At 45.5% G+C, this 22500-nt stretch overlaps 1 protein-coding gene across 6 annotated transcripts in view; it reads right to left on the reverse strand.

Annotated features, from left to right (window-relative positions):
• The window catches only part of trps1 (trichorhinophalangeal syndrome I), a 170029-nt gene that overhangs the window by 69209 nt on the left and 78320 nt on the right, over positions 1-22500 (reverse strand). For 5 of the 6 annotated variants that reach the window (XM_080787927.1, XM_080787926.1, XM_080787928.1 and 2 more), the window contains exons 4-9: positions 20944-21059; positions 12382-12958; positions 11089-11303; positions 10587-10731; positions 8944-9184; positions 1-441 (exon numbers count right to left, since the gene is read on the reverse strand). The exon at positions 1-441 is cut by the window's left edge and continues 376 nt beyond it. In XM_080787927.1, the coding sequence (XP_080644053.1) occupies positions 1-441; positions 8944-9184; positions 10587-10731; positions 11089-11303; positions 12382-12958; positions 20944-21059 (1735 nt within the window). Of the gene's footprint in view, positions 442-8943; positions 9185-10586; positions 10732-11088; positions 11304-12381; positions 12959-20943; positions 21060-22317; positions 22358-22500 lie in introns of those variants that run through there. The other variant, XM_080787931.1, reaches the window with a different exon arrangement.

A 22500-nucleotide genomic window follows, 5' to 3' on the forward strand; every position in this document is an offset into this window, starting at 1 on the left:
CCGTGGGCCTGCTCGCCCCCTCGCTCGCCCCCTCTGGAGTCCACGAGCGTCCAGCCCTTCTCCCTCTCTCCCCTGTCCTTCTCCTCTCCTCCTCCCCCCTCGCTCTTCACCACGCCCAGCCCCACCTCTCCTTCCGCCAGCCGGGCCTCGGGCGGCGCCAGGGAGTAGAGCAGGCGGAGGTCAGCCTTGCTCTCCTCCTTGATGGCCAGGGTGGAGGGTGCCGAGCAGCCGTTGGCCGACAGCGCCAGCAGCGAGGGCGTGGTCGCCAGCGAGGTCGCCATCAGGGAGGTGGCCAGCAGCGAGCTCATCGTCGTCGCCGTCAACGAGCTCAACGAGGGGGAGGAGTCCCGGCAGTGGGCGGAGTTGAAGTGGTCGAGCAGGGCCGACGAATCGGGGGCGGTGAAGTCGCAGCGCCGGCAGCGACAGCAGGCGTGAACGCGCCTGAGAGAGGGAGAGAGGGAGAGACAGAGGGGGGATGGAACAGAAACAAATATGGAGAGAGAGAGATAGAGAGATATGTCAGAAAGGAACAGAAGGGGAAAGGGAGAGAGAGAAAGGTCGGGGGTTAAACAGATGTGTGACAGAAGAATAAAACATTCCACAATGTCCAATTACCGGTGACATTTATTATCTGAACTGACTTTAAGAATTATCTTAGACGAGATTATCTTTGACGACGGTGGGATGGCGTTGATGTGCACTGACGGACGTCTGCAGGGTCCATGTGGTCATACGATAATGCATGGCGGAAATATCACGGGGAGTGGTATTTAAGATCGTCAAAGAGACAGTGCCCTCAATAATAATAATAACAATAATGCATTTTATTTATAAAGCGCTTTACATTCTCACGAATCTCAAAGTGGCCTACTGCCACCAATCTAGGTTTCAAAATCGACTCTGACCTAAAGATGGACAAACAGATAAATGAAGTAGTAAGAAAGAGCTTCTTCCAGCTTAGGAGGCTATCTAAGGTTAAGTCTTGTCTATCCCGCTCTGTGTTTGAAACTGTAATTCATGCTTTCATGACATCCCTCCTTGACTACTGTAATGCCCTGTATATTGGAGTAAACCAGGTTTCTATCTCTCGATTACAGCTAGTCCAGAACGCAGCTGCTAGGTTACTTACAGGCACACGTAAGCGAGACCACATCAGCCCTGTACTAGCCTCCCTCCACTGGCTTCCTGTGCGATACAGGATTGACTTTAAAGTATTGCTCTTTGTCTTTAAGTGTCTAAATGGTTTGGCACCCAGTTATTTATCTGAGCTGCTGAAACCCTATGCTCCGACACGGACGCTCAGGTCCTCTGACCAGCTTCTCCTGGTGGTGCCTAAAACCAGGCTGAAGCTCAGAGGTTACCGAGCCTTTGCAGTGGCAGCTCCCAAGCTCTGGAATGAGCTGCCTCTGCACACAAGACAAGCCCCCACCCTCCAGGTGTTTAAGTCACGCCTCAAGACTTACCTTTATTCCTTGGCTTTTCCAAGCACAGTATGAGATGTTTCGATGTTTAATGTGACACTGTGCATGTTGTTCGTGGTTGTTTTTGTGGTTTTTAAATGAAGTTGTGTTTTTTAATGTTTTACTGTAAAGCACTTTGGTACAACGTTGTTGTTTTAAAATGTGCTATATAAATAAAGATGGTATGGTATGGTATGGTAAAGTGCTACAAAGCATGGCAAAAAATGAAATACAATGAAAGAAGCATAAGCAACACCGTAAGCATAACGGAGCGTGATCAATAACCCAACATGGCTAAGCTAAAAGACTAGGTAAAACATGTTTAAGGAAATGCTTTCTTAAAAAGGTGGGTCTTTAGTCCATTCTTAAAATAGTGGGTGGACTAGGGTGCTCTCAGGTGCACAGGGAAGGGAGAGAGTTCCACAGACATGGGGCTGTGTGGCTGAAGGCCCGGTCAGGTGCATAGGGAAGGGAGAGAGTTCCACAGACATGGGGCTGTGTGGCAGAAGGCCCGGTCAGGTGCATAGGGAAGGGAGAGAGTTCCACAGACATGGGGCTGTGTGGCAGAAGGCCCGGTCAGGTGCATAGGGAAGGGAGAGAGTTCCACAGACATGGGGCTGTGTGGCAGAAGGCCCGGTCAGGTGCATAGGGAAGGGAGAGAGTTCCACAGACATGGGGCTGTGTGGCAGAAGGCCCGGTCGCCTCATGGTGCGGAGGCTGGTGTACATTCAATACATTCATACCTGTCCAACTACTTCTCCAAACTGAGTGACACCCACAACACCAGAGGGAGCGACCATGACCTGGTACCACCCAGATTTAGAACAAACATGGCCTGAAAAGAGACCTATCAGGAGAAATGTGATCTCTTTTGTATAGGGCTCCATCTTTATCCCTTATCCCTAAACTAATTTGCCATTTTTTACTATTTTGAAAAACATTTTAAAATAGTTCAACTAGCCGATCTACATCGAGACATTGTGAGCTTGTAGATCATCTATTTGAACAATTTCAAAAGGGTTTTTTTAAATAGTAAAAAATGGCTTTGTAATTGTTGCCGACATGTATCATCAATTTAATTTTGTATGTCATGTTGATGAATTGATTACATAAGACGACCATGGGCCTTCTTTTTGTGTTTTAGCTTTAATGCCTTACTGTACCATGTGGCGTTTACATTTCCGACTAATAGAATCAGTCAATCAACTAATGGACCAAAAGTGGGTGTCTAGAGCTCTACATAGTGGTCATATCCCATTCATGGGATATGTGGTCTATACAATGAGCCTGGTATGGTTTCCCACAGACAATCCACCTCAAATCCTAACAGGCCACAACGCCAATAAATTCCATCAATCGCCGAAGAAGCCGCGATCGTCCAACATCCCATCCTAACTTTGCAGTCCGCACGGGAGATCATAAAAAAAAGGCAAGCAGTCACAGTGGCCCACAACGTGCAGGACTGAAGTCCACATGATTGACATGGGAGGAAACAGATACTGTACATATTGGGCAAGACGAGCCAGCGGCAAAGCTTTGATGGGAAATAAATATAATAAAGCTGTGAGTAGCGGAGCTGCATTCCAGAGAGACATGGACTCTGGAGTCTGGCACACGTTCACATATAATTCATAATAATAATAATGCACACGTTCACATATAATTAGACAGAGAAGAAACTTCTCTCCTGACGTTGAGTGCCTTCTATTGATACTAGGCATGAATTTACACTCACAGTGAATCACAGTCGCTATCCGCTCTCTCTCTCTGTGTGTTGTCAGTGACGTGTGTGTGTGTGTGTGTGCGTGCGTGCATGAGTGTGTATCTCTTCCCTTCCCTATGAAACAAATACATGTCTCCAATGTTATCCTCTCTCTGATAAACACCAAGTACTCTCTATATCGCATCGAAACCTGACGGAGTGCGTGTGTCTGTATGTATGTCTGAGCAGGACCCATTGACCCCTGCAGCTGACCCCCCCCCCCCCCCCCCCCCCACACACACACACACACAAACACACACACCAGATTACAATAAGAGTAGTACAGTACAGTACAGTACAGTACAGTACAGTACAGTACAGTACAGTACAATACAGTATGCACAGTACAGTACACTACAGTACGCGTAGTACAGTATGAATAGTACAGTATAGTACAGTACAGTACGAGTAGTACAGTACAGTTAAAGTACATGTAGTACAGTACAGTACCAGTAGTAAAGTACAGTGCAGTAAGAGTACTACAAACAATACAGTACATAAATTAACACCCTACTTGATCATACAACAGAGTCACACGAAAGCATCACAAGTAGCAGACGCGCTTCCAGCTTGTGAATCTGTTACTTTTGCCATTTTTGAATTAGTTTGGTTTCCAGCCGACAGAAACCCTCCAGTTTGTGCCTGGAGCCAGTAAACTGTCCACGGACCATCCTAAAAAGAGATGTCATATTTATCCTGGAATGGCTTTAACAATATGATTTGGACTCTTAACAGATAAAAAGCCGTCAATATTTGCCAGTGAAAACATATGTCTGCATTTATATGTGTGTGTGTGTGTGTGTGTGTGGGTGTGTGTGCGTGCGTGCGTGTGTGTGTGTGTGTGCATACGTACTGTTACCTTCTACCTTGTGGAGTTAAACACCTCCAGATGCTGAACAAAGAGACAGTGGCCTCTGTGTTTGTCAGCACCAAACACGCACACGCACACAGACGCTCTCAGCCACTCACGCTCTCTCTCTCACTCCGTCCGTCACAGATGCTCACAAAACAGTAATCTTCTCTTTCTTGCTGATCCAGTCCACCTTTCTCCGCGAGTGCTGTCAACAGGCAGCATCTGCCTGACACACTGTACACCCTCAATCAGTCCCTCTCCCGATGGAACAAATCAGACACAGGATACGCCAACTTGATACGAGCCACGCACTGCACTTTGTCATTTTAATTGAAGTCAAATTTGCTCAGCTGTGTTCTGCAGGACCCGACGGCACATGTGACAAAGACACATGCGAGGGGGGTTTCACCACTGACGACTTTGAACTAGTTGTCGATTTAGTTGACTAGTCAGTCGTCTTTTACCTCTTTACAAGCTGTATCATTGCTGTCGGGCGGAAACCTCTCATTTACAAACGTTGTGTTTTTACGTAGATGAATGCCCTACAGTATGTGATCATACTGTCAGCAGCATCACACTAAAGCATCACAAGCAGCAGATCCACAAGCTTAACCCATTCTGACCCGAGATCAGATTCATACGAGGTTTCCACTGGACACACACTGGTCTGATGAACCCATTCTGACCTGAGATCAGATTCTAAAAATGTCAGTCGTTCTTCGAATTTTTCAAAAATAGCAGACCTACAAGCTCGTATCGCGCCACTCGGTGGCGCGATATGAGCTTGTAGATCTGCTATTTTTCAATAGGTAAAGCATAACATGATGCTAACACCAAAATGGGTGCCCGGTCAGAATGGGTTAAAGCACGCCATGAAGTGGCAGGTTCCGCAGCTTGTAGATCTGCAACTTCTTCTGTTGTTGAATTTGAATCCTGAAAAGTGACATAAAAGGGACATAATAATATGTCCCTTTTATGTCACTTTTCAGGATTCGACTTCCATGTCGTCTCTGTCGGGTGGAAACCTCATATTATGTGGTTTCCACCCGACAGAGACGACATGAAAGATGCAGAGAGAGGAGTTCTACGTAACAAATTAACATTGTATTTTGTAAAGCGTAAGGAAGTTCCAGCAATCTACCACGGCACGTCACACTATGTAGGATCACAGTTTAGAAACATAAAAATACCGTATCATTTTGGTACTGTATTCCTAGGAGCACAGGTGTCCTCCGCAAGGCCTGATTGTCTACCCAGGCCCGTGTACTTTGGAAGGCAGTCTTAGCCAAATTGGAATGGGATCTGAAAGATCTGACATCTTCATCACATAATAACCACCGAGATAAGGTGTAGTAACCAAAACTCTGCCAAAATATCTCTCTCTCTCTCTCTATGTATATATAACAAATGCTCCTTCGCTCCATGAATCATTACTGTGCCAAATCAATCAGTTAATTAATTTCACACTTTCAATGGTGTGTGTCTACATACAATAGTCTAGACCTTCCATGCATAGCAAACTGGTTCTGGGCATGTTATCCTCATCCAACGTACACAGCAAAGCATCTCGGGCAACCTTTACAAAGTTATTCCGCGAGAAGAAATCAATTCAAAGTCAGCGATGGGTAGCAAAATGGAAAGTTTTTACTTTGAATGCACCGGATCACCAGTAAGACACGCAAACGCGGGAAGCGAACGCAGCTGAGACCCTGCAGATCATGTCTGTCTGTCTGTCTGTCTGTCTGTGTGTCTGTCCCGCTGTTACTGTATATGTGGACCTGGCCCCTTTTGTGCCCATATATGGAGCTGAGTGATTGCTGATGCAACACACTCCATATTTGGACGTATAGCGGGACAGACAGACACACAGACAGACAGACAGACACACAGACAGACATGATCTGTTGGTCTCATAGTAAGTGCTCACTGCGTTCGCAACAAGTCAAGACTTGAGACACAAAATGTGTTAATCGTTGTGCTTACGGACTCAGCATGCTACCAGGTGTTGTGTGTGTTAAATTAGCACATACCACAATGGGACCGTGTGTAACAATGGGACCCTGTGTAACAATAAAACAATACAGCTGGTCACCAGTTATCACTTCTTGTTATTACTGTCGGAGATGAGCTATTCCTGTCAGCTCATCTCCGTCTATAATTCCAGGCGAGGTTGATCTCAGAAGCCCTTGTGAAAGCGTCTTCATTATATACCGGTAGTTTTATTTGAATTGCACTCCAAATAACTGTTAAAGGACCACTTCTCCATATAATAGGTCCTCAGCAATAATCATGATAAAATGGCACCATTTTTTCTACTCAGTCTGTGTCTCATAGGAGGACTGAGGGCAGAAACCCGTCCACCAGTGACATCATCGATGGGGAATCCAAGCTAATAGAAACTGCAGGCTTTCTAGTCCTGAAAAGTTGCAATGAGATAATGGAAGCCATCGTTCTTTTTGAAAAAAATATATATATTTAAAAACAAATCTGCCTAACGATGATGTCACCGGTGGACGTGTTTCTGAACTGCCCACAGCCCTGCTATGAGACACAGACTGAGTAGGAAAGAATTGTGCCATTTTACCATGATTATTAGTGAGGACCTATTATATTATGAAGATAGGTTAAAAAGTGGGGAAGTGGTCCTTTAAGGACTGTTATGGATGTGAGTGGACTGTGGAATCCTCTCCTCTTTTCATTCAGAGACCGTCGCCATCATCAACTAGCCCACACTGTCTCGTCTCCGCTGGTTCCCTCCTTCACCACCTCTCCCTCTCTCCCCCTCCCCCCCCCCTCTCCCTCTCTCCATCTCACCCCCCCCCCCTCTCTCTCCCCCCCTCGTCCTTCTTCATGCTCCGTTCTCTCCTAGACTTACGGTATCCTGTATCAAACGTTTAAATCTTTTCATCGATTTGTGGCAGAAATCTCAGTGAGAGATGCCTGTGTCAAATTGTAATGTATCTATATGGGTTTGTGTGTGTGTGTGTGTGTGTGTGTGTGCACGCACGTGCGTGCGTGCGTGCGTGTGTGTGTGTGTGTGTGTGTGTGTCCATCCATCCATCCATCCATCTTTCTTCCACCGTCTCTGCATATCCTTTTCCTTCTATCACTGAAAATCCACAACATAAATAAGTGGTGTGTGTGTGTGTGTGTGTGTGTGTGTGTGTGTTTCCTCCAGGCTGCGGGCGGTCTGTGAAACAGAGGCTGCCTTATGCAGGAGGCCACACACACACCTTCATATACAGACAGAGCACATAACCAGGATCGCCGTCTTACGCATTCAGACGGCACACACACCATCATGTGGGCAGATCATCCCTCACCCGCTTTCCCATCCGCAAGCACGGACAGCGGACACGCACACTCTCGCACACACACACACACACACACACACACACACACACACACACACACACACACACACACACACACACACACACACACACACACACACACACACACACACACACACACACACACACACACACACACACACACACACACACACACACACACACACACACACACACACACACACACACACACACACACACACACACACACACACACACAGCTCTGACTAGATGTTTAAAGGTTCCACACCAGTGAGCTGATCATCTCTAGGAGAAGCTGCTGCTCTGGGGAGGACTTTCAATCAAAGAGATGTTAGTAATGCTAATAGTAGTGGTAGCAGCAGCAGTAGTGTGTGTGTGTGTGTGTGTGTGTGTGTGTGTGTGTGACACGCAACTTTGCCTGTTGTAGCGCCACCATGAGGCTGATTTGAAAACTGTCAAGTGGCATTTCTTCCTCAGCCTAGTGGGAATAGGCATGCACAGTTTCACCGCAATCGGACGCTGTGTTGAGGAGTTGTGGCGATTTGTACAAAATGCAAACATTCTCCTAAACATTTTGCCAAACATTACATCACACACTCTCCTATCCTCCAGCTGGTGGAGACCTGTGCCCAGAAGGGTACTTTTTCTAGTTTTAAATCATTCTATCCTTTAAGCCATTAAGGTCAATGACATGACATTATGTAGTGATATAAAAATATATAAATAGCAGCCAGTTATTGACTGGCAGTCATCTTCTGTGTTTTGGTATGATTGATGCGAGACTACACGCCCGCGCAAGTACCTACACAGGATACAGTAGTGCTGTCAAACAGGTCAATGAATTTATTAAATCTATGACAAAGTTTAATCTGCAACACAACTTTCTACAATAATAGTGTGTCTGTCAGATAAGGGGTCCTTGGCCATGAAGACGTTGAAGACCCCCCGCAATAAAAACATTCACGGATGGACACCCGGCAATCCCATCTCTGCTGCACATAACAGCCACCCACACACACATGTTGTATTGTATACACACAGAGGGACCTTCTGCAGGAGAGGCATCCAATTAACTACAACATTCACCCATTGACTGTAAACGGAGCACTGACTCATTCAATAACCCAGTGTAGCATTCGATCAGCGACCGGCTGAAAGGCTGTGACATTGAATAACGCGGTTACACGTGTGAATGTGGCTTATTGAATTTAAGACGGGAACTGTCTCTTCCCTGACTTTGAAGGGTTTAATTGCATAGTCTTTTACAAATTATGACATGCAAAATGCTCAAGCACTCACTTTAGATTAGATTGTGTTGAAACAGAATGTTTTTGGGAGATCATTTCAGTCTCGTCGAGCAGACAGAGCATCCTTTATACCTTTTAAAGGTTCTGACGCCTGCTGTTGCCAATAAATGCTCTTTAAATGAAATAAATTAGACGCGTGCGCACACGCACACACACACACACACACACACACACACACACACACACACACACACACACACACACACACACACACACACACACACACCTGTAGTGTCTGAAGATCTCCTCTTCCACTTCTGTGATGAAGTGACACTTTGTACACGAGTACTCCCCCTCTCCTCCTCCTCCTCCTCCGTCCTTCTCTCTCCCCGCCTCCTCCTCGGCCTTGACGCGAGGCGGCAGCGCCCCCTTTAGGCTGGCGAGGGTATGGCAGCCTTCGTAGTGTTGCAGCAGCACGTCGATGTCGGCGGTGGCGAACGCACACTGGTCACATAGGTGGGTGACTCCTATAAGAACAACAACAACACACTGGTCACATAGGTGGGTGACTCCTATAAGAACAACAACAACACACTGGTCACATAGGTGGGTGACTCCTATAAGAACAACAACAACACACTGGTCACATAGGTGGGTGACTCCTATAAGAACAACAACACACTGGTCACATAGGTGGGTGACTCCTATAGGAACAACAACACACTGGTCACATAGGTGGGTGACTCCTATAGGAACAACAACACACTGGTCACATAGGTGGGTGACTCCTATAAGAACAACAACAACAACACACTGGTCACATAGGTGGGTGACTCCTATAAGAACAACAACAACACACTGGTCACATAGGTCAGTGGTTCCCAAACCTTTTCATGTCAAGGACCCCCAAAATGATACAAATTTGTACACTCTCTGAGTTACAGACCCATAAGGGTCCATTTGGTTCCTAACTATCATTTAGCTGGGGATCCCCTGGAAATCCCTCAAGGACCCCTGGGGGTCCCTGGACCCCACTGTGGAACCACTGACATAGGTGGGTGACACCTATAGTAGGTGCACAAACAATCCCAGTAAAAATAAACGGGTGCTCGAACAAAATAAATAAACTGCAAAAGAAGGATGAGGTCTGTCTGCACACCACATAGGGATACTAATGGCTTCTGTATTTGTTCTGAGTGTCATTGCCAAGTTCAATCCCAAAGTGGGGCTCCGTCCCCGGGTGTGCTCACTTAGTGTTGATTTGTGTCTGCCCACTCTGCTACCTTTATATATACCTGTCTCATGCACTGCTATTCAGTGTACCTGACGAAGGCCACAGAGGCAGAAACGTTATATATGTTCTTTTCCGCTCTGGTAATAAAGGTTTTTGTGGAGCGTGCCAGACCTCATCCTTCTTTGACACCTCCAGGAACACAAGGACGAGCGTGGGGTCAGCATGATTGGGGATATGAAGATCTAGCACAGCGGTTCTCAACTTGTGGACCGGGGACCACTGGTCGGATTCCAAATAACTGGCAAAACACAAACATTTGAATGACTAGAGCGGTGCCCGTTGGGCACTGGCCTTCTTGGAACGATGCAAGTTGGGAATGAATGCCCCACCCAGTTATTATGTCTGTGTGTCCCTTTTATGCCCGTATATGGAGTTCTTTGTCAGGCATGCCCAAATATGGAGTCTATGCAGATGTCAGTACATCATTGTGATGTCAGAACAGGCCAGCTGTCCAGAGACTGGGCAGAGGCCTTTTGTGGCGGTTCCGGACAACCGTGGGTCCGACCAACTCTAAACCACGCCTAGACTGGATCACACAGCGATTTAGTAACACAGACCTGGCTTTCCTCCGAGGTGGAAAGCCTGGTGACGTGAGGTTAGTAGCCTATGTGGTCCAGCCATAATAGTTGAGTCACCTCTAGGATTAGGAGGCGTTACGCTGGGCGAGGTGGCAGCGCCGGGTTTGGAGCCCAGTGCGGTGTCCTGTGGTTTGGTGCTCTGAGGGAACTTGGAACAGCATTTGGGACAGGTGGGCTTCCGACAGGCAAACGGGTGAGAGACCTACAAAGACAATAATACACAGCAGCACACATTTTATACACTCAATTCTTTTTTTATCAAAGCACATTATTTGTTTTGTTGCCAGAAAACGAATGCTTAGATGAAAAGACATTATGGGGTAAGTGTTGTGCTAAGCTAAAAGGACACTTCCGCAAACAGCCGGGATGATCTGGGGATGAAACCTTGGAACCTTTCTGATTCCAAGATGGCCGCTCTACCTCCTGAGCCACTGCCGTGCACTGCTGTGCACTTCCCTGTCCTTCCTTTTGCTCATTTTCCACATCACATAAAGAACAATGTATTTTAGATATATGCAATGCACTACGACGTAATACTACTAATAAATCCCAATCTGACCTCTCCCAGGTGTTTCTGGGGCTGGCAGAGTCCCTGTGGACAGTACATGCAGTGCTGGATGCAGCATCGGTGGATGGCGTGGTTGTGCTGGTAGTGCAGTAGCAGCGGCGCCACCACGATCACGTCCGCACTGTGGGCCATGGAGTAGCGGAAGTCACACAGCTGGCAGTTGTAGCTGGTCACCACGGCCTCCGAGTCGCCGCCGGCCACCTCTCCTACAGGCAGCGAGGACACAGAACAAGTCGTGAGCAAAGGAAGGAAGGAGTCAATGATATCACCATGCTAGGAGGAGGAGAGGCGGGGGTCAAAGTGCAACCCTTAGAGGCACAAGTTAAGCATCGTCATGAATTATGGAACACAACAAAGTGTGTGGAGCAGCCACGTACTGCAGCAGCTGTTAGCCAAGCCTTGTAGCGTGTAATTGCATTACAGTGTATTATGAACACAGTGTGGAGAGAACCCGCCATAACAAACACAATGTTGAACAAAGTAGAACAGTGATTCTCAACCTTTGGGGGTTTGCAGGATATACTGCGAGTGGGCCACCAAATAATTGGCAAGACACAAAAGATTTGAATGATAATGTAATATTAATATAACAATTTTCAAATGATTTCTTAGAGGCATGTTTTCATTGTTATACGGATAACTGGGAACTACTAAAAGTTAGTTTAATTTTTTTTTAGAGTTTTTTAGAGTTCATGATCCGGAACAGGTTGAGAATCACTGCTGTAGAAGATGATGGAGGGTCACTTCATTTCACAATACATTTGCAAAGAGGTCCTCAGCTCTGGCCTCTGGCAGAGACCTGGAGTACTATTGGTTTCCATTCCATTCAAGACGGATTTATACTACAAGTACGTCTCCAGGACTTTTTTTTCATATCCTTTTAGCCTAAATGTATTACTGTACTCTGTTGTTTGACAAATAAAGTAATCAATCAATCAAAAGCAAAAGCACTTTTGAATCCAGAAACGAGAGCCAATTTCTGAAGTAGAACTCGCACACCAAGCCAAGATTGTGATTTTTTGTAATACAAGACTAGACTACGGTGTGTCAATGTGAGTAGAATTCTCTCTATTTGTCCCAAAGCATTACCTTGAGTTGTGTTGGACACATGGATGGTGGATGCATTACCTTGGGTTGTGTTGGACACATGGATGGTGGATGCATTACCTTGGGTTGTGTTGGACACATGGATGGTGGATGCATTACCGTGGGCTGTGTTGGACACATGGATGGTGGATGCATTACCTTGGGTTGTGTTGGACACATGGATGGTGGATGCATTACCTTGGGTTGTGTTGGACACATGGATGGTGGATGCTGGATCCTTCCGGCTTTTGGACACAACGTGTTCTCCCTCTCTTCTCCCTCCTCTGTCCTCCCCCGCACCGGGGCTCAGAGCGCCCCCTGTGGTCGCCCTGTGTCTCTGTTCGTAGTGGTCCAAGAGCTTCCCGGCACCTCCTCCCCACTCACAACTCCAGCTACAGAATTTACACCAATAGTACGCCAGGAGGGCTCCTCGACCCGCCTCCCCGGCCCAGCTCGGCGAATCAGAGCAGTCCCTGACCGGGACGGAGTACCCGACCAACGAGTCGTCCTCCGCTCTCACCGCCACTCGCTCCGCCCCCTCCAAGACTTGACTCCTGCCCTTCTCGTGGATTGTCAGGTTGTTATTGGCCAGCAGGGGCGTGGTGGGCGGAGTTTTGACCTTATTTGGGTGGGAGGACAGGAAGTGCTGTTCAAGTTCTAAGGAACTGCTGCCCATGTACGTGAAGTTGCAGAATTTGCAGCGGAAGTATTTCGTGTTTCCCTGGCAGTCCGGCGTCTTCCGGCCAATCCCGATCAGTGTGCCACCCAGCATCACCTGTTGCCGTCCAGAGAACACAGAGAACAACAAGGAGAGATTAATACATGGTCAATGGATTCTCTAATTACACACCAATCAAATCTGGGTGAGTCATCAGATGAAATTATGATGTCACCATGCAGTGACCAATACTGCAGAAGATTTGTGAAAGAATACCCATCCCATATCAATGTGAGTTCCGACTGGCAGTAGGCTGAAATGCCAACTCTTAAAATAAACCATACCAAAACAATGTTCTGTCAAGTATGTGTGACGATGGTGATCATGCACATTGTGGAGGTAAATTGCCTAAGGTAATGAAAGGCATAAGCCAGGAATACCAACCAAGGTATAGATTCTTTCCAAAGTGACATTTTAAAATGAACCTCCAGATTAGCATCTCTGTATTATTTTAACTTGGTCCGAAAGGTGTTTTTTTTATTCCTATGTTACGTGTCGGGTCACTTCCCTGCCCCTGAAATAATTGCTTAACTTGAAAAAAATAATAATCATTAAATGTGCAGGCACAGCAAACGAAGAAAAAGCAAGACAGTGAGAAATGAATATATAGTGATAAAGTGAGAGACTCAGAGGAGAGGACTGGAGCAGACGGAGAGAAACGGGTCAAAGATCTGATCAATTTCACTTTCATTCAACTGGATCAAGTGCGAAAGGTAAATGACGGCTATTACTGCCGTGTGAGCTCACAACAGCAATCATCCAATCAGCACCGTGCCGTAGACCCAGCGCCAACACTTAGGGGACGAGACCAGCGGTGGAAACCTGTCTTACTTACTAAATGTAACTTTAAAGTACCAGTACACGCATTGGCATCAAAAGGTTCTTCAAGTATACCAAGAGTAAAAAGTACTCATTGTGCAGAATGTCTCATTTCACAAGTTTTCAAAACGTATAGAAATCTTTTGAATATACTATATATATATTTCTCAAATGGCCGAAATGTATACAGGGCTGAAGTGGATAGTGTATGTTTTTGTAATAATGATCAAGATCTACAAAGTAACTAAAGTGTTCAAATAAATGTAGTGGAGTACACGTACAATATTTGGATCCGAGATGTAGCGGAGTAGAAGTAAACGTGTTGGAAATTGTAGTAGAGAAGTAGAAATACCTCAAAATTGTACTTAAGTACAGTACTTTTCCACCACTGGACGAGATTAACATCAAAGACCATTTCTAAACGAGACGGCCGGGGGAAGAAAAAGAGACGTCCAGAGAGAGAGAATGGGAGAGGCGAAGGGTGAGAGAGGGACAAGATATGGAGGGGTGATGGCACGTTTGAGGGGGACGTCAGGTCCACACTCACTCCAGAGGGCCACTACAGTTCCACACTCACTCCAGAGTGCCACTACAGTTCCACACTCACTCCAGAGAGCCACTACAGTTCCACACTCACTCCAGAGGGCCACTACAGTTCCACACTCACTCCAGAGGGCCACTACAGTTCCACACTCACTCCAGAGAGCCACTACAGTTCCACACTCACTCCAGAGGGCCACTACAGTTCCACACTCACTCCAGAGAGCCACTACAGTTCCACACTCACTCCAGAGGGCCACTACAGTTCCACACTCACTCCAGAGAGCCACTACAGTTCCACACTCACTCCAGAGGGCCACTACAGTTCCACACTCACTCCAGAGGGCCACTACAGTTCCACACTCACTCCAGAGAGCCACTACAGTTCCACACTCACTCCAGAGGGCCACTACAGTTCCACACTCACTCCAGAGAGCCACTACAGTTCCACACTCACTCCAGAGTGCCACACTCACTCCAGAGGGCCACTACAGTTCCACACTCACTCCAGAGGGCCACTACAGTTCCACACTCACTCTAGAGTGCCACTACAGTTCCACACTCACTCCAGAGTGCCACTACTGTTCCACACTCACTCCAGAGGGCCACTACAGTTCCACACTCACTCCAGAGGGCCACTAGAGTTCCACACTCACTCCAGAGAGAGAGGGGAAACAGACGAAGGAGAAAAGGCTACGGAGGGAGTACAGAGGTGGTGTGAGAGAGAGAGAGAGAGAGAGAGAGAGAGAGAGAGAGAGAGAGAGAGAGGCAGAAGGGAGGGGACGCAGAGAGAGAGAGAGAGAGAGGCAGACGGACATGGGAGGAAGGGAGGGGATAAAAAAAGAGATATGAGAGAAAGAAAAAAGGGGAAGGAGAAGCCAAGTTAAACGCATCTGACAGATGTTTCATTACAGCGCCCAACAACCAATTATAACTACTGCGCTCTCTCCCTCTCTCTCTCTCTCTCTCTCCCTCTCTCTCTCTCTCTCTCTCTCTCTCTCTCTCCCCCCGCTCCATCCTTCTCATCTCTTGTTGTTTTTCTCCCTCGGTCTCTCCTCATCACCCTGCTTTTCCTCCCAAATGCAATCTCATTGGCTGACGAGGCGTTTCGTCTCAGCGAATGACAACATGGAATTTTCCAAACGTGGGCGGGAGAGAGAGGGGGGAGAGAGAGAGAGAAACAGAGAGAGAGAGAAACAGAGAGAGGGTGAGGGAGAAGGAGAGAGATGTAGGGAGGGAATGAAAGAATAGAGACCCCTTTCATTCGCTTTTTTTATACTTTCACTTTTTCATCGTAATGACGACTTAAGCCCACTGGATTTTCTATTTCTGACAGTGTGTGTGTGTGTGTATGCGCTTTTCTGTGTCCATTACGTGACTTAGGCCCATTACAGACTGCTGGTTTAAATGAAACGAAACTCCTCAACTACTGCACGCACACGCACACACACACACACACACACACACACACACACACACACACACACACACACACACACACACACACACACACACACACACACACACACACACACACACACACACACACACACACACACACACACACACACACACACACACACACACACACACACACACACACATCTCCTAGTTTATTAGATCATCTTGTTTAAATCTTTCAGACAAAACTCCAGTGTTCATATACACACATAAAGCCATAATCCATGACCTAAATGCTAACAAAAATGGGGTAGCCTGACCATGATGGGGGGAAAAAAGATTAGTAGGGAAATTATGAGATTCTTTTCAATGTAATGAAATGTGCATGAATATGAAAATCCTTTTTTTATTATTATTTTAGGCTGAAGGAATCCGTTTATTTTTCTGCACATTGCTTATGCTGTGGAGTTGCAGTCACTTACACTAAGCGTGATCGTTTGATCGTGCACCGCGCTACAAACTGCAGATCTAAAACTCCCAACGGCACATTGTGAGTTGTATAGTTTTGTCCAGGTCTTGCAGTTTTATCAGTGTAGAGTAGAGTATAGCACGGCACTGTTAAATGGTAAATGGTGCATTTATATAGCGCCTTTATCCAAGGCACTTTACATAGATTGTGCATTACATTCACCCATTCACACACACATTCATACACCGATTGCGGCGGAAACCATGCAAGGTACCAACCAGCACATCGGGAGCAGTTTGGGGTTCCGTGTCTTGCCCAAGGACACTTCGACATGTAGACAGGAGGAGGAGCCGGGAATCAAACCGCCGACCCATGGGTCATTGGACGACCTGCTCTACCTCCTGAGCCACAGCCGCCCCACTGTTGTATGACTACATACTGTACAGGTTTCAACTAGAGGTCAGACAGTATCACTGGTCCAAGCGCACTCAGACAGACTGAGTGATCAGCTAGCAGGATATAGTGTCAGCGGTCAAGTACACTCACACAGGACAAACACACTCCTTCATCATGATGCCGGACGGCCACTCGTTGGCCTGCTGCACAGATTGAAACCATTGACCTTTCCGTTACCGTCAGGTCTGAAGCCACCGTGCTGCTGCCACCTCCAGCCTGCTAGTCTTATCATCACATACTAATGTGTGACAAAGTTGGGTAATGATTTCATATTAAGGGCTCCATTAAGCCCTGATGTGGTCTCAGACACCACATTAACCCTTGTGTCCCCATTATGCTGCTGCTGGGGGCGAATGTTTGGCCAAAGTATAGCAGATCTACAGGCTCAGCAACGCGTTGTGAGCGTGTAGACAGAAGGATTTAGTGGGAGGGAAAAGGAGCGTCCCTAAGTAGAGAGCCCTGAGGGACTCCGGTCATCTATGTATACAGGGTTTATGTGGTTAAAAACACAGGTTAACAGGGCGATTCAAAATTCCGTACACAAAGCATTAAACTTGTAGCGCGGAACAAAAACCTGATAAAAGGAAATAAGAATAACATAAAAGAGATTAAGAACATTATGAAAACCCTAAATAAAAGGCAGCAGTAAAGAGTCCATTGCCCATTTGGATAGCCGATACTAGTAGTGTAAATTTATGGGACACACCCACATTAATAATCTCCTCACATTACAAAGTATTTATAAACTGGAGTAGACTGGTGTCGTGTTTTCACACCACGGGTATATATTTGGGTAGGGACAATTAAGTCCTGCCACTTTTGGTGGATTGCTTAATTGTCCAGACATCCATTTTAATTATAATCAAAGATACTGTGTGGTTTCTGAAAGAAACTATTTTTTATCTGCTCCACGAGAATTAAGTCATGGTCCCGTTTTGGTCGCGTCACTTTGACCGGCTGCGTAGTAGAGCCAAGCAAATAAGCAGAACCATTAGCTTGGTGGCAGTATTGCAAAGGCAGTCCCAGTCAGACTGTGTAGGAGGCATTCATATTGTGTTAAGGTACCATCTGGTTGTCAGATAGTGTAACTTGATAAGCTTCATAATACAGACTTTGGATTTTCAAATATATTTTAAAAATCAAATTTCCACATATATTATGTGTGTTTCCACTGTACTTTGCTTTAGCGAGCAGTGCTTTTATGTCTGTTTTTAGCACCTGTGTCAGTGTTGTGGGTGTATATTTGATGTAATAGAACTGGTAAAGAAAGTCTTCTGCACACCTGAGCAGAGTTCAGCGTTGGAGGAGCATACACAATGTAATGGATAAGGAGAAGACACAACACAAGCACACTGTGTTTTATTTACAATAGCAATGTTTCGGTCAAAGACCTTCGCGTATCTACTATCTACCGGATGCTATTGGATTAAATAGTTTATATTTGACCAATACCTTTCTTTATTGAGCAAGCGACAGTGTGCGGTTGTTATTTTCTCGATAAACCTGATTCATACTCCACTGTGTGTCTGTGTTTCATGCCAAATATAGCAGATCTACAAGTTCACAACGTGTCGTATCGCTACAATAAAAAAATTATATATTTTCCTATCCATAATGGTAATCCTCAACAAATAAATGTTATCACGCAAATGAAGCAGCCAAAGGAGACAGACAGATGGGGCAACTGTTGCAGTAGATTTGTGCCATGACTTAGGCTCTGTCCCAAATCCCTCAGTCACTCACTATACTCACTACACCCTATAGGCCATACTCTGTAGGGGACTATAGTGAACTCATAAATACAAACCACATTTCAGACACTACTCAGGTCACCGTTAATGACATCATTGCTGTCACGTGCCAGATAAATGTCCAAATGTTTCATTCGGCGCTGATGATATGCACTGCAAGGGTTGTGTTAGTGGCCATAGGCTGTGCCCAACGGCCTTTCATAATGCATTGTGGGGTGATTTCATAATGTGGTGTAATGAGGCAGCTGTGTCTCAGGAGGTATAAAGCAGCCGTCCTTGAGTCTGAAGCCCTAAGTGCTCCTGATGAGCAGGTTCGTGCCTCGCATGGTTTCCTCCTCCATCATCGGTGTGTGACTGAGTGGACGTGAAATACATTGTAAAGTGTTTTCAAGAGTCTGGAAGACTAGTAGGAACGTTCACGTTCGACCACTCTGCCACCAAAATGTGGAATGCTCCGACACGTTGGAATCACTGGTTTATTTAGAAAGAATAATATATGTTATAAAGGTTTCCAAAAAAATAAATAACATTGATTAAAGATACAAATTACTTATGGATATAAAATGCATTACACAGCATGAATCTATATTGAACCAGTGGGGTTTTCTTTAGCCCAGTTAAATTATTTGTATAAATTGGCATGTGGAATGAATGAGGAAAGGAACTGATTAAAACTATTATTTCTAATAAAAAAGAAAAGAAAGGTAAAAAGGTATATTTGGTTTTCTTAGTACACAATGAAATGTTAATGTATCAGCCCCTCATCATTTAATCAAAACCAAATCCACCGCATTACAGACTGTAAAACTGTACACATACCGTGTGTGTGTCTGCATTGAATGTGTGTGTGTGTGTGTGTGTGCTCACGCACGTGTGCGTGCGTGTGCAGTGACTGTCTGCCAGGTGCCCTGTTTGTCCGCGTGTTTGAGCCTGTCCATCTATAACGTTTTACAATGTTCAACAACAAACTCCCCACCAGACAAATTAGTAACCGCTTTCTCACTCAGTCCCACCCTCTCAACAAGATTGATTTCTGGCGCACACGCACACACACACACACACACACACACACACACACACACACACAGCCTTATGTTGCAAATCACTTACAGCTTGTACAAACCAATAAATTATTCACTTCAGTTATGGGGTTAGATTTACAAGCATATGAAAATATGTTACTTTTACAACGTATTGTTATACTGTAAGGTTACTCCATCCCTGTACTGTTTGAATTATCACTTATCAAGAATTATCAACGTACGTATGGGACAACTTGACAGAAATACGTTCCGAGTAACGGAACAAATACGGCCACAGCCGTAACACATTATTATTGAAAAAATGATTGCATTTTCTTTTAAATGTTTCTGGTGCAACTGCACCAACACCTACTTTTAACCGATTAGTCAATGACTCATAATTAATAGCAATTCTATTTTTGACAAAGCAAAATACTATTTTTGACACAGCAAAATACCACGTGTGATTTTGAATACAGAATGATTCTAGTGTTTTCAGTCACATTTGAAGTCATATATATTGTATACTTTACATTACTGTTTCCATTCATTACAGCATAATGCAAATCACCTTGCAGAGACTTGAAACAAGCAGCACCAGTGAACTTTATGTCTCTTTTATTTTATTTTGATATTATGCTATTGTTTCATTGTAATGCGGTTGAAGAGTTGTAGATGCATTTCAAAAGTCTTGTCGAAAATAGTCCCTGGAGAAAAGCTTATTATTTTACAAATTAAATTAATATGGGCTGTAGAAGCAGATCATTTTAAGGTGGGTTTTATCACTTTTTGAGCTACAGTATTAGGATAAAGCTGTTTATGCTCTGTCCATAGTAATGTAAAGCATAGTATTCATGACTTGTATAGGTGCAATAATAATGGCATGGTTCTTTAAATATCAATTTATATTGATAGTATCTAATGTTGTGGTGGTAATGTAAACAGTACATAGAATAGAAGCTTGACTTGTAAAAAAGTAAATAATAATAATCAATTTCAAAATAACTTGCAATATTGGTCCATTGATTTATTTGCATTTCGTCTGTCGGGAAACCTTATTATGTAAAAAACGTGTTCCTTTTCAGAATTAAAATAAAAAAATAGCAAAGTGGTGTGTTTTGAGCTTGTAGATCTGATACTTTTGATGCATTTGTGACGCCGTTGCATGGCTGTGAATTTAGGAGAAAGCACAACAAAGTTAGAATATTATGGAGATAAGAGGTTTCTACCCCGACAGCAACTATTTAATTCCTTGTATGTCAGTTCTTCTCAATTATTTCAACCTGGAGATAAAGGCTCTAGAAAGAAAAGAAAGAAATACCGTGCCGGTTTTTTCCCATCACGACGAAGGATATTGCACGTTGGCAGTCTCAGGTACAAATTAATTTGTCAACCTGAAACTTGCCAAAAAAACCTGCCAAAATGTACAGTACGTACTGTATGTGTGTGCGTGCGTGCGTGTGTGTGTGCGTGTGCGTGTGTGTGTGTGTGTGTGTGTGTGTGTGTGTGTGCGTGTGCCTGTGTGTGTGCGTGTGTGTGTGTGTGTGTGTGTGCGTGCGTGTGTGCGTGCGGTCCCTGTCTTACCTGAACATCGTACGTGCCGTTCATCACCACCGTCCTGTGCTGCTGACCGTGGTTGTCCTGTCTCGTCTTCCCCGTCTCTTTGGCTTGGTTCCTCTGGCCCTGTCCCACCTGGGTGTCTTCAGAGACAAACAAACGAGGACTGATTGAACCATTGAATACTTCAGACACGCCTCCTCAGGAGACCTGGCTCAGATCTGATCCCATTTAAATTGGCGTTGGGAACCCGTTGCGACCGCATGCCCTCGCTGAAATCGACCCCAGGCAGGGTTCGAACCCTCAACCTTCCGCATGAGAGGCATTTAAAGCTCTATCTAACCACTATTAATCCGCGTTTTTAATACATTTTAACTTAAGACATACAGGCATTGTATGAGGATTTCAATGAATGTATCCTCTAATATGAAAAATGCAGCCTTGTAGTTTTTTCCTTTTCTTTTTTTGTATTGTCATTTTTTTTGTAAACTGCCTCCCCCTTGCCAGCCGGGGCGCCTGATGGAGGGGAAAGGAACTGGTTGGAATAACGTGTTCCTGCCACGCGCTACGTCCAACCAGGGAAACTCCCCCCTGTCAGGTGTAAAGGAGCAACTTGGACACTCAGGCATGAAGGAAGCATGAGTTCAAGTCCGTTGCTCTCCCCTTGTCCCCCATATATGGGGACTAGGTTGGTGGAGGGTGTGTAGAGCCCAGGATCACATTAGATGATTGACACAGGGGTGAAAAATGGGTTACAAAATCGTGGGATAAAAAAAAAAAATAAATAAAAAAAAGAATGGGATAGGTAACGCGTTTTGATGATGTCATTGCAAAAACATCCATGGCATGCAAAGGGTTCTGGGAAATGGAGGCATTTTTCTATTAATTATATACTAATAATATACATGTATATATATGAGTTAGGAGGGGAAAAAAAGCTTAGTGTGTGACCCCCTCCCCTCATGGCGCCCTAGAGGCAACTGCCTGCTCTGCCTATCTGTTTGAAGGAAGTAGGGAGTAAGTTATTTCCAAAATGGCGTGTGCGCATATATTATAACCCATTACCTTGGAGTGTGTGCTGGGGAGCCATGTTGTGGAGCACCAGGATGTGATGTCATTACCTTGGAGTGTGTGCTGGGGAGCCATGTTGTGGAGCGCCAGGATGTGATGTCATTACCTTGGAGTGTGTGCTGGGGAGCCATGTTGTGGAGTGCCAGGATGTGATGTCATTACCTTGGAGTGTGTGCTGGGGAGCCATGTTGTAGAGCGCCAGGATGTGATGTCATTACCTTGGAGTGTGTGCTGGGGAGCCATGTTGTGGAGCGCCAGGAAGTGATGTCATTACCTTGGAGTGTGTGCTGGGGAGCCATGTTGTGGAGCGCCAGGATGTGATGTCATTACCTTGGAGTGTGTGCTGGGGGGCCATGTTGTGGAGCGCCAGGATGTGATGTCATTACCTTGGAGTGTGTGCTGGGGGGCCATGTTGTGGAGCGCCAGGATGTGATGTCATTACCTTGGAGTGTGTGCTGGGGAGCCATGTTGTGGTAGCACCAGGATGTGATGTCATTACCTTGGAGTGTGTGC

The sequence above is a fragment of the Protomyctophum bolini genome (assembly GCF_963924005.1).
Source record: "Protomyctophum bolini genome assembly, chromosome: 17".
In the NCBI taxonomy this organism is placed as follows: domain Eukaryota; kingdom Metazoa; phylum Chordata; class Actinopteri; order Myctophiformes; family Myctophidae; genus Protomyctophum; species Protomyctophum bolini.